This window comes from Carya illinoinensis, chromosome 5, assembly GCF_018687715.1.
Source record: "Carya illinoinensis cultivar Pawnee chromosome 5, C.illinoinensisPawnee_v1, whole genome shotgun sequence".
NCBI classification, from domain to species: Eukaryota; Viridiplantae; Streptophyta; class Magnoliopsida; order Fagales; family Juglandaceae; genus Carya; species Carya illinoinensis.
Window position 1 is genome coordinate 48530033 of NC_056756.1, and position 13461 is coordinate 48543493.

Below are 13461 nucleotides of genomic sequence, written 5' to 3' on the forward strand. Positions count from 1 at the left end.
AAAAAAAAAAAAAAAAGGTAGCATGCATATATATATATATATATAGATAGTGAGGGGTGAAGTATCTAGGCTAGCCTAGTACTGGGCCACCACTAGGAGACAAGAGGAAAAGTAAAAAGAGAAGAGTCTCTCAAGAAGCAAGGGGTATAGTGTTAGGAGAAAGTGAGAAATTGAAAAGTACTCAGACACGCAAAACAAACTATGCCTCACCACGGCTGGGGGCAAGCGGAAAGAGGCATTAGATAAAAGGGGACGTCCAAAAGATTTCGACTTCTTCAAACTCTCGAAAGGAGTTTCGCTGAAAGAATCTTCTCCAGCAAATAGATTCAAGATTTTCATTGTACAGTGAAAAATGAGAGGCTATTAGAGACTGTAATAAGCATATTATCATAGATTTCTCCTCCTCAAATGCTCGTGGACGTAGGCATTATGCAAAATCACGTAAATCTGTGTGTTCATATATCTTACTTTTTCTGCACTTATTTTCTTTTCATTACCGTGGATGTTTGCATTGACACTGTACAATTGTACTGGACAGTTGCCAAGGGTATCAGATTACACTGAACAAGGCTCAAATGGTCATAATGGGCCAAAAATGACTATTTCTCCCCTCCTGACCTGTTGTACAATTTTTCAGGCATCAACATATTATATATTATTACTCTAATTATAATAATAATCAATCTATATATATTGGGCCAGAAAATCCTCTATTTTCTTTCAGTTTTAAGTGAGAAGATGCCATGTGGGCAAATGGAATCCAAAAATAAACAGCTTTTAGCTATATTTACTCTCTTAATTTGTCTATCTCTTTCATGGATATTGGATATCCTCGATCCTTTCCAAGGCTTTCCATATATTCTTCCATGCATCTCGATCTCTACCACTCTTTGCTCAATTTTTAAAAATACTTTGGTTGAATCGATCTTAATTTACACTGGAATAACCACCTTGTACAAAAACTTGGGTACCTGTACCTGACCATTGGTATCAATTTTGTTTGGGAAATGGGTGCTGATCATGGCCTGCCGGTGATTCATTGTTTTCGTAAATAAGCTAGAGACCAGTTAGTCTGCATGCATATAATTAATTTTCTCATCTCGATCAACCGAATTCTAATCCAGTCTAGTAGTACTCCTAAATAATTATAACCTCCCTAGCTAGGTCCCATGCATCTCAAGCTGATCACTCCATGCAGCTTGCCCTTGCCATCGAATTCTATAGTACCCCCAAGATAGAAACTAATTGGTTGCCTAGAAGAAACTCATATGGTAGTTTCGATGGATATATATCATGGATATTACTGTAAGATATCCGCTAGCTATAAAATTCCTTTTTACTGTACTTAGCTAGATCAGGAGCGCATAAGCATTACCCCGATCGACTTGATAAGTTGATCCGCTCTCATGAACCACTGAAATATGAATCTTGGATTAGAATTGAGGCAACCTAGCTAGCTAATTATATATATAGCTAGTCCCTGAAGAAGGATCTGATCTTAATAATTACAAGCAAAAACGTACCTTATAAACAGCATGCATCAGGCGCCATAGGGAATTCCTCTTCAGAAAACCTAGCTATGACATCCTAATTCTCGATCTCATGTATAACATGACCATGATATAATGTTGTACATCCTAAAAAACCCAAGCTAGGCATCCTAATGATTCTTATATAAGAAGTACTGCAACATGTATAAAAAAAAATTATACAAAATAAACCCACAAACTAATGTGGTTTCATAGAATCTATTAAATCTAATATTTTATAATAAAAGTAATTTTTCAATCTGACTTACCACATCAAATTACATCAATTTGTGAGTTTACTTTTATGTAATTCATTTGTAATTTAAGTATTTTCCTTCTTGTGTGTGTATATATATATAGTGTTTGTGTTTGTTTTATATATAAATTTATTCATGCAGAATATGTAATTTCAATGGACATGACGACATACTTAAAAATTCATAAATATCGATCTGATATATATGTCCACTGTTTTAAAATGATAAATACAAGAGTACGTCCGTAGTTTTTGGCCATTTCCTTCCTTGAAAGACGACGTAGTACTACTTGTGAAACAAGAAATACATATATCAACGACAGGCTAGCTAGGACATCATGTAGCGCTTAGGTTGATCAGAAAATATCATTTAAATTTAACTTAAAAGTTACAAGGTGGCAAGCGACAACGTGGATTTAAATTCTTGTTGGAAACTTAGAATTCCACAAATATCCGTATTGCACCACCTCGAAGTCTAAATCCGGCCAGTTTCCTAGCTATTGCTTGAACTAGTATCTAGTCTATCTTTTGTGCCGGCAGATCTAATTAAACGAGTTGCAAGGTAATAGTACTGTCCAAGAAAACAGATCCCGTCGATGTAGCTAGAAATTAATGTAGTATTTGCATGAGATCAGCGCAATAGATGACATGCCAAACTCGATCATTACCGTGCAATATAACAGGAACTATATATTGATGATCTCTTGATGTAATATTATAGGTCGTACGTCGATCTTTGATTTTGCAAAAGTAAATATCTTAATAATTGGTATATTATATTATATAATATACAATTAATTTTTCAAAATCATGTTCGGCCGGGCATTTATAGCGGAATTTGTACAAGTTTTCGGCTGTGATCGAATGAATCATGGTCGATTAATCAATTCGACAGCATCATGCATACTGGCTAAGCATTAAGGTATATCCTCTATTGTATCTATGCAAATAGAATATCCATCAAATTAATAGCTTGCTACTTAATTTTCTTTCATTCCCCACCCCCGTACGTGGCCCCAACGACCCAAAACATAGGATTAAACGTTCCTGAGTCCTCACCTCCTTAACATTTCTTCACAGATCAGCTATATATAATAAAGTGAGCATGCAGCTAGAAAAGTGTGAAAAACAGCCCACGTACAAAAATGACTTTAGCTGTGCTTGATGCCCTGACACTGCCCGTACACAATGGTACCATATAACCACCATTGTCATTGCTAGGATGGGCTTTTTCACAGATGCATATGACCTTTTTTGCATCTCAACGGTGTCAAAACTCTTGGGCCGCCTTTAATACTATGACACTGCCACGGGAAAGCCTGGAAAGGTCCCTCATGATGTGAACAACGCCGTGGTTGGTGTTGCCCTTGTTGGGACCCTAATAGGTCAGCTAGTCTTCGGCTGGCTTGTTGACAAGCTTGGCCGTAAAAAAGTTTACGACGTCACTCTAATTATCATGGTGTTTTGCGCCATATGCTCCGGCTTGTCTTTTGGTTCAAGTGCACAATCCGTTATTGGAACGCTTTGCTTCTTCAGGTTCTGGCTAGGGTTTGGTATTGGAGGAGACTATCCTCTCTCGGCCACGATCATGTCTAAATACGCCAACAAAAAAACTCGTGGGACGTTCATTGCAGCGGTGTTTGCAATGCAAGGTGTGGGGATTGTATTCGCAGGCCTAGTCTCCATGGTATTCTCAAAGATCTTTCTCGAATCATGCGGACACGTTGGCACATTCAAAGAAGAACACTTGTTTTCCACACAACCACAGGGAGATTATCTATGGCGGATTGCGCTTATGATAGAAGCCCTTCCGGCACTCTTAACTTACTACTGGTGAATGAAAATGCCCAAAACAGGTCGGTACACAGCCATAATTGAAGGGAACGCACAACAAGCTGCTGTCGATATGGGACAGGTACTTGATCTTGAAATTCAAGCCCAACAGGACAAGCGCCTGTCTGAGTTCAAGGTTGCAAACCGCTATCCATTACTCTCTAAGGAGTTCTTTCGGCGGCATGGGCTTCATCTAATTGGCACAACAACCACATGGTTCTTGTTGGACATAGCCTTTTATAACCAAAACTTGACCCAAAAGGATATTTTCCCAGCAATGGGTTTAATAGAAAAGGACGTGGAAATGAATGCTCTCCGAGAAGTCTTTGAGACGTCACGTGCCATGTTTGTCGTTGCACTGCTCGATACCTTCCCTGGTTACTGGTTCACCGTGTTCTTCATTGAGAAGATGGGATGGTTCATGATCCAACTCATAGGGTTTTTCATGATGTCGGCCTTCATGTTTATCATAGGGCTCAGATACGACTACCTCTGTTAGGCGGTTGTGGTACGGGGCATACAATTACAACTGAAGTAGAAATGAGAAAGAATAAGGAACTCCAATTGTAGAAGAATTTCACTTATAGCAAAAGGATTACAAGAATTTCTCTCTTGAATAAGGAGAGCACAATTGACAATACCCTCTCTTATAAAAGGAGAAAACTCACTCTTTCTTATAAAAGGAGAGACAATATATAGGAGAAACCTCACTATTTTTCTCTCTAAAACTCTCTCTCTTTCTCTAAATTTTTCTTTCAAAATGGGATAGGTTTCTAAAAGCAAAAACATGTATTTATAGGAGTTAAAGGAGGTGGAAGATGGCGGAAGCAACTGGAAGATGGCGGAAGCAACTGGAAGATGGTGGAAGTAAATGTGAACGCAAGCTTGATGTAGGTTGTCAACTAGCCACCATTTTTGACCCATAAAGGTGGCGGTGGAAGATAGCGGAAGCAAGTGGAAGATGGCGGAAGCAACTGGAAGATGGCGGAAACAAATGTGAATGCAAGCTCAACTAGCCACCATTTTTGACCCATAAAAGTCCATAAAAGTGGTTTTACCGCTACATATCTCCCACTTAAAGTCACTTTTGTAATCTTTCTATCTTTTCTACATTTTCCATCTCCATGCCGCTTACATATCTGCTAGGCCTAAGGAGGATCGACACCAGATAAACTTGTCATTATTAATTGGTTTTGTTAATATATCTGCTAGGTTGTCTTTTGTATGGATTTTTTGTATATCCACACTTCCTTCTTCCACCTTCTCACGAACGAAGTGATACTGAACTCGTATGTGCTTTGTCCTTGAATGAAATGCTGGATTCTTTGCCAAATGCAAAGCGCTCTGACTATCACAAAATAAATCAACCTTCTCTTGTACGTGTCCGAGCTCTTCCAGTAGCATTTGCAACCATATTGCCTCTTTGCTAGCTTGTGTAGCTGCGACATATTCTGCCTCCGTTGTAGAAGTAGCCACGATAGACTGCAATTTTGAAACCCAGCTTACAGCTCCTCCAGCAAGAGTAAACACATAACCTGAGGTGGACTTGCTCTTGTCAAGATCACCTGCATAATCTGAATCAACATAGCCTCTGACAGTAAAGTCTGATCCTTCATAACATAATGCGACATTTAAGGTACCCTTGACATATCTCAGGATCCTCTTTACAGCACTCCAATGCTCTTTACCAGGATTCGCCATGTATCGACTAACCACTCCCACTGACTGTGCAATGTCTGGTCTTGTACAAACCATAGCGAACATTAAGCTACCCACTGCTGATGCATACGGTACTCGAGACATTTCCATCCTCTCTGCTTCATTGCTAGGACTCATACTTGAGGATAACTTGAAATTAATAGGAAGAGGGGTAGAAATTGGCTTACAATCTTGCATGTTGAAGCGTCGCAAGATTTTCTTCAAATAATTTTTCTGAGAAAGCTATATCTTCCTATTATTTCTGTCTCGGTAAATTTGCATCCCTAGAATCTTGTTTGCTGGTCCCAAGTCCTTCATTTCAAACTCCCTAGCCAACTGTGCCTTTAAGTCTGTAATACGATCTTTGTTGGGGCCTGCTACCAACATGTCGTCAACATACAACAACAGAATAATGAAATTACCATCACCAAATCTCTTGTAGTAAACACAAGGATCTGAACTATATCTGTTGTATCCAAGGCTCATGATAAAGGAATCAAATCTCTTATACCAACATCTCGGCACCTGTTTGAGACCGTATAGAGATTTGTTCAACCTGCAAACCAAGTTCTCTTTTTCTTTTTCTTCAAAACCTTCTGGTTGGAGCATGTAAATTTCTTCTTCAATTTCTCCATGAAGAAATGCAGTTTTCACGTCCAGTTGTTCTAAGTACAAGTCAAATGTAGCACACATCGCAAGGACTGCTCGAACCGTTGAGAGTCGAACAACAGGAGAGAATATTTCGTTGAAGTCTATGCCTTCTTTCTGAGCGAATCCTTTCACCACCAATCTAGCACGATACCGCTCCACTTGATCATTGCCATTTCGTTTGATCTTGTAAACCCATTTGTTTCCGATGGCCTTCCTTCCTTGTGGTAGTGGTACAAGATCTCATGTTTTGTTTTTATGGAGAGCTTCAATTTCTTCTTGCATTGCACCAATCCACAGAGAAGCTTCTTGACTATTTGTAGCCTCATGGAAATTTGACGGTTCTCCATCTTCTGTTAGTAGACAGTATGCGACATTTCCCTCCATGATGTACTCTGAGTGCCAAGCTGGTTTTCTTCTTTCCCGAGTTGACCGTCGAACTTGTGGAATTGCACACTCAGCTTGTTCTTGTTCTTCGTGCTCTAATATTGCTTCAGAAGAATCTGGAACTTCTAATTCTTGTCTTTCTTCAACTTGAACTGTAGTAGTCTCTGGTTTCTCTTTTGAAGCGCTATCATTTTCTTTTTCTTGTACCTTATCTTCTACAAATACAACATCCCTGCTGATTAGCACCTTGCGGGCAGTGGGATCCCACAGGCGATACCCCTTGACTCCATCAGCATACCCTAAGAAAATACATTTTCTAGATTTTGGATCTAGCTTTGATGTTTCTTGGGCGTTGTACATAACATAAACAGAACTTCCAAATGTATGTAAGTGAGAATAATCAGCTGGCTTATCAGTCCACATCTCCATCGGCGTTTTCAGATCAATTGCGGTTGATTGTGACCGATTGATCACATAACAGGCAGTCTTGACTGCTTCTGCCCAAAATGACTTGGCCATTCCCGCAGTTCTCAACATCGCTCTTGTTCGTTCTAACAAGGTTCTGTTCATCCGTTCTGCTACTCCATTTTGTTGTGGAGTGTATGCCACCGTGAGCTGCCTTTTGATACCTTCTTGTTGACAGAAGCCATCAAATTCACTACCAGTATATTCTCCTCCATTGTCTGTCCTTAAACACTTGATCTTCTTTTCAGATTCAAGCTCAACCCACGCTTTGAATATTTTGAAAACTGGAAATACATCTGCTTTAGTTTTTATTGGATACACCCAACATCTCCTGGAGTAATCGTCAATAAATGACACAAAGTATTTTGCTCCTCCTAGGGACAAAACTGGTGCTTGCCAAACATCAGAATGGATTAGTTCTAAGATAGCTTTACTTCTAGCAGAGGAACTACTGAATTTCAATCTGTGCTGCTTACTAGTAACACAATGCTCACAAAAGGGTAATGAAACCTTTTTGAGCCCTGGAAGAAGCTTTTGTTCAGCAAGAATCTTCAAACCTCGTTCCGACATGTGGCCAAGCTTATGGTGCCACATCATTGTTAATTCTTCTGCCGAACTTGCCAACGCAGTGGATGCTTCTCCTTCTTGTTGTGTTTCTCCTTTAAGCATGTACAAATTTGCAGCTATCTTTTCCGCTTTCATCATTACAAGCGCGCCTTTAACTATTTTCATGATCCCATCTTGAATATGGGTTTTACACCCACTATTATCTAATTGTCCTAAAGACAATAGATTTTTCTTCAGGCCTTTCACATGTCGTACCTCCTGAATGGTGCGAACTGTACCGTCACACATCTTCAATTTGATGGTACCAATACCAGCAATCTCCAAGGCATGATCGTCTCCCATGAACACAGATCCTCCTGAGATAGGTTCATATTGATGGAACCATTCTCTCCGGGGAGTCATATGCCATGTTGCTCCTGAGTCAATAAGCCAGACATCAGCAAATCTTCTTCTACCTTCAGTAACTGTTGTTGCCTCACTGTATAAAATTTCACCATCATCTGAGGTGTTTGCTACACAACCTTGAGCTTTTGACAACTCAGGGCCTTTTCCTTTGGCTTCTTCGTTCTTCTTGAGATGCCAACACTCCCTTTTGTAGTGCCCTTTCTTGCCACAGTGATGACACTTGACATTCTTCTTACTTCTGGATTTTGATCTACTCTAATTTTGACTCCCACTGGGGCCACGTTCCGTTGATCTCCCTCTCGTCATTACCAAAGCTTCGGCTTGTTGTGAACCTCCTGGTCTATCTTCTTTGCTTTTGCGCCGACTTTCTTCTTCAAGAACCGCAGCTGCAATATCATCGAAGACTAGAACTTCAATGTTGTTGGTTAAGTTGATGATGAGTTGATCATACGAATCAGGTAGACTTTGAAGTAGAATTTCAGCACGTTCACCCGTCTCTATGTTATGCCCCATTGCTGTGAGCTGTGAAAATAAAGTGTTGAGGGTGTTGATGTGGTCTGTCACCATAGTTGACTCCATCATCCGAAGGGTGTAGAGTTTTCTTCTCAAGAAAATTTTGTTGTGTAGTGATTTGGCCTCGTACAATTTTGTCAGAGTATCCCATATCTCTTTTGCTGTCTTTTTCTCCGCCACACTTGACAATACTCCATCAGCTAGTGCTAGGTGCAGATTAGCAATAGCATTGCCATCCATCTCGTTCCACTTGTCGTCGTCAGTGATCTCATCGGGCCTAGCTCCAATTGCCGTCAAACAATTATCTTTCCTCAAAATTACTTTTATTCTCATTTTCCACAATGAGAAATTACTCCCATTGAACTTCTCTATTTCGTACTTCGTCGCCATTATTGAAGATGCCTCCTTTCCACTAACTGGATCTAACTATAGCACGAAAACATGCTATAAACCTGATGCTCTGATACCACTGTTAGGCGGTTGTGGTACGGGGCATACAATTACAACTGAAGTAGAAATGAGAAAGAATAAGGAACTCCAATTGTAGAAGAATTTCACTTATAGCAAAAGGATTACAAGAATTTCTCTCTTGAATAAGGAGAGCACAATTGACAATACCCTCTCTTATAAAAGGAGAAAACTCATTCTTTCTTATAAAAGGAGAGACAATATATAGGAGAAACCTCACTATTTTTCTCTCTAAAACTCTCTCTCTTTCTCTAAATTTTTCTTTCAAAATGGGATAGGTTTCTAAAAGCAAAAACATGTATTTATAGGAGTTAAAGGAGGTAGAAGATGGCGGAAGCAACTGGAAGATGGCGGAAGCAACTGGAAGATGGTGGAAGTAAATGTGAACGCAAGCTTGATGTAGGTTGTCAACTAGCCACCATTTTTGACCCATAAAGGTGGCGGTGGAAGATAGCGGAAGCAAGTGGAAGATGGCGGAAGCAACTGGAAGATGGCGGAAACAAATGTGAATGCAAGCTCAACTAGCCACCATTTTTGACCCATAAAAGTCCATAAAAGTGGCTTTACCGCTACAACCTCAAGCATCATGGCAGCATGTTCGCGGTTTTGTATAGTTTAACATTTTTCTTTGCAAATTTTGGGCCTAATAGCACCACCTTTGTACTTCCAGCAGAATTGTTCCCAACTAGGGTAAGGTCGACATGCCATGCTCTAAGCGCGGCTGCCGAGAAGGCTGGGGCAATAGTCGGGGCATTTGGGGTGCAAAACTATACTTTGGATGGTAATTCACACAAAATTAAGCAAGCGATGATATTTATGGCAATTACCAACATGTTAGGCTTTTTCTTCACATTTTGTGTAGCCGAGACCAAAGGACGGTCTTTGGACGAAATATCGGGCGAGGATGGTGACGGTAACAACACAAAGGGTTCCACTGGACCCGTGGGGATGACTCAAACTATCGGAACTCATAGGGAGTCCATGTGAAGATAAGATTTTCTCTGACTAGAAGAAGTTAAGGAATATAGAAGATATGTATGTGATCACACACAAAAAAGAAAAAAGAAAAAAAAAAAAAAGAGTATGATATGAAGCAGGCGTGACATCAAAATAAGTCATCAGAAAAAGACATCTTGCTTTTTAAATATTGTTTTCTATACGTTATAGTATATGTCGATCTGGTTATGTCCTACCAATAAGAGCTGTGAAATGTTGTGAAGTTATGAATTGATTAAGGTATTAAACTTTGAAAAGGGTGAGGTTTGTTTATGTTATTTTCTTTTTCTTTTTCATTTTCATTTTTTGGTGTTTTAGATATGATGATCTTGGTTCTGCTCGGCAGTACCCGGCTTCATATATATGTAAGGGAACCAACTTGATCCAAATTAAAAGAAAGAACAGTGTTATATACAGTTGTGGAATTGTAATGTCGCGCAATCGCTTTGAAAAAAAATAGGATCTACGATTAAAAATTTAATTTTTTTTTCATGTAAGTCCCATATTAATTTATTTTTTTTAAAATGACTATACACCGCTTGCACAACAACTATAACTACAAATATTATTTCTCCAAAAGAAATACAAAAAAAGAGCATTTTGTCTTTTGCCGAATGTGGACCTTGCATGATTTGAAAAGACCGGAAAAAAAAAATGATTTAGTCGTGTGTTTTAATAGGAAATTATGGAGAAATTGAAAGCCACGTCAGCAGACGACCTAGCAGTTTTCCACTGCCGTTTGTACGTAGAAGTACTGTGTATATACTTCTAAGGCTAGTGCTAGTGGTACGGTTTTGCTAGTGGGCAATATTGTGGATCTAATTAGTTTTTAAAATTTTAGGGAAGAAAAAAGTTTGATTTATTTTTTAAGTGACCTAAATGTCCCTATATTGTAATGAAAATATTTACATAAATTGGTTTGTCGTCAACCATGCAATTATTTAATAATTAAACAATAACATAAAGTAAATAAATTGTATAACATCAAGATTGGTAACGAATGTAACTCAACTCTTTAAAGATAAAACCCTATTGGGTAACAAAATCTAGAAAAATCAATTTTATTATTTGAAAATCAAGTACAAGTAAGTCTCCATTACAAACTTTTATCAATTGACTCTTTTACTTGATACAACAAACAACTTGTTTGTCTTTACCACAGTAGTACGTAGTAGAAACTCTGACAATTTTCAATCTACTGGAACTCTAGTAGTTGAATCTTGATCATACTATTTCAATCTTAGATCAACGATCACACTCTTTGAAATAAACAATAATAAAATTTGTAGATCATAGCACTATTTCATGATGTCCGCCTTCATGCTTATCATAGGGCTCAAATACAACTACCTCAAGGATCATGGCAACATATTCGCGGCTTTGTATGGTTTAACATTTTTCTTTGCAAATTTTGGGCCTAATAGCACCACCTTTGTGCTTTCGGCCAAGTTGTTCCCAACCAGGTTAAGGTCGACATGCCATGCTATAAGCGCAGTTGCCGGGAAGGCTGGTGCAATGGTTGGCGCATTTGGGGTGGCAAACTATACATTAGATGGTGACACAAAAGATATTAGGAAGGCCATAATGTTTTTGGCTGTGACCAACATGTTGGGCTTTCTTTGCACATTCATAGTGAGTGAGACAAAGGGGAGGTCTTTGGACGATGTATCGGGTGAGGATGCAGGCAGCAACGACACACAGAGCTCTGCTAGACAATTACCAGTTGCGAATCGAACTGCAAGAACTTATGGGGAGGCTATGTGAAGGATGATATATTTGGCTGCATTGATACGAAGAAGTTAATGTGTACGTATATGAAATATAATAAGAAACGTACATTACGTTATGAGTCCAAATAAGTTATCAAACAATATTGGGTTCTTGCTGCTATGATGTAATGAACTTGTGATTTCAAAGAAGCTTTGGCTAAAGATGAGAATTTGTTTCTTTGTTTGTTTTTTTTTTTGTTTTTGTCTCTCTCTCTCTCTCTCTCTCTCTCTGTCTCTCTCTCTCTCTCTCTGGTGTATTTAATTTCATCGTTGTCACTCTCTAATATGCTTTACTATATATGGAGTTGAATGTGAAATGTTAATTTCATTGCACTATATATATATATCTGAAGATCGTCCTTGGCTAGCTATGGCTAAGATCGAGAGAAATGCCATACATAACAAAAATGTAAAACTCCATGTGGACACCAATCTCATTTAAAGAACGAGAAAAACAAAAGGAAGTAACGAAAAAGCAATATACATAAGCAAAACATAAGGAAAAATAAATAAATAGAAAAGCAACCCAACAATGCCTCTTCAATGCCTAAATATTTGCCTAAATAAAGAAAAAATATATTTATCATCTTCTCGTTGTCCTATATTAGATTATAGGTTTGTAAGTAAAATATAATAAATAGTCTCCAGTTATCTAATATTGTTAGGCGCTTGTGGTACGGGGCATACAATTACAACTGAAGTAGAAATGAGAAAGAATAAAAGAAATAATAAGGAACTCCAATTATAGAAGAATTTTACTTATAGCAAAAGAATTACAAGAATTTCTCTCTTGAATAAGGAGAGCACAATTGACAATACCCTCTCTTATAAAAGGAGAAAACTCACTCTTTATTATAAAAGGAAAGACAATATATAGGAGAAACCTCACTATTTTTCTCTCTAAAACTCTCTCTCTTTCTCTAAATTTTTCTTTCAAAATGGGATAGGTTTTTAAAAGCAAAAACATGTATTTATAAGAGTTAAAGGAGGTGGAAGATGGTGGAAGCAAATGTGAACGCAAGCTTGATGTAGGTTGTCAACTAGCCACCATTTTTGACCCATAAAGGTGGCTTTGGCAGTGGAAGATGGCGGAAGCAAATGTGAACGCAAACTTGATGTAGGTTGTCAACTAGCCACCATTTTTGACCCATAAAGGTGGCTTTGGCAGTGGAAGATGGCGAAAGCAAATGTGAACACAAGCTCAACTAGCCACCATTTTTGACCCATAAAGGTCCATAAAAGTGGTTTTACCGCTACAAATATCACATCATAAGATGATAAGAAAATGATGAATAACATTACTCCTAGATAAAATTCAACATGACTCAGACACTTCTCAAACCCCTGCTTTATAGACCCAGACACAGAATATGAACCAAACTGAATCTAGTTTTGGTATTAAGAGAGGGACGAAATGACTGTGTTTCTAAATCGATGAATGAAATGAGCTATATGAATTCATGTCAGGTTCTTAGACCTCCTACAGATTCAGTTGGTCCTTTACTGATCATAATGTTGACAATGATGATTAGTTGAAGAAGCATGTTTTAGATCAGGATCAAAGATCTAGCTTCCTCGCATGTTCCCAGTCAATGATGCATCCCTCATTTACTATGGAATGCAGCATGAAACTTCTTACAGCATAAGGGGAATTCGGATTACTTGCCAAGGATCATCCCCAACAAAACCTGCTTGTTGGGGATGATCCCTGGCAGTAAGCACTCGAAGTACTTCTACCTTTTTTCATTTTTTGGGTTCTTTCTTCTTTTTTATCATTCAATCCTAAAGAATTTTTTTCCCTGTTTTAATGATGTTTAAATGTGTAACTTCTTACATAATATGATGAAAATAGGACGGTTGAATGATGTATATATTTTTTTTTTTCCAGAAATTAATTATCCAGGCTCTCGTAATGATGTATTGTAAT

At 38.3% G+C, this 13461-nt stretch overlaps 1 protein-coding gene and 1 pseudogene across 1 annotated transcript; both read left to right on the forward strand.

Annotated features, from left to right (window-relative positions):
- The first annotated feature begins 2930 nt into the window (after window positions 1–2930).
- On the forward strand, window positions 2931–4150 carry LOC122311433 (annotated as a pseudogene).
- Window positions 4151–11073: 6923 nt separating this feature from the next.
- LOC122310444 (low affinity inorganic phosphate transporter 4-like) lies at window positions 11074–11529 on the forward strand. The gene has a single exon (XM_043124318.1). The coding sequence runs from the start codon at window positions 11074–11076 to the stop codon at window positions 11527–11529; it is 456 nt and encodes a 151-aa protein (XP_042980252.1).
- Window positions 11530–13461: the final 1932 nt, after the last annotated feature.

Excerpts from the sequence above, each read along its gene's own strand:
- LOC122310444 (XM_043124318.1), top strand. The coding sequence starts at position 11,074 with ATGTCCGCCTTCATGCTTATCATAGGGCTCAAATACAACTACCTCAAG.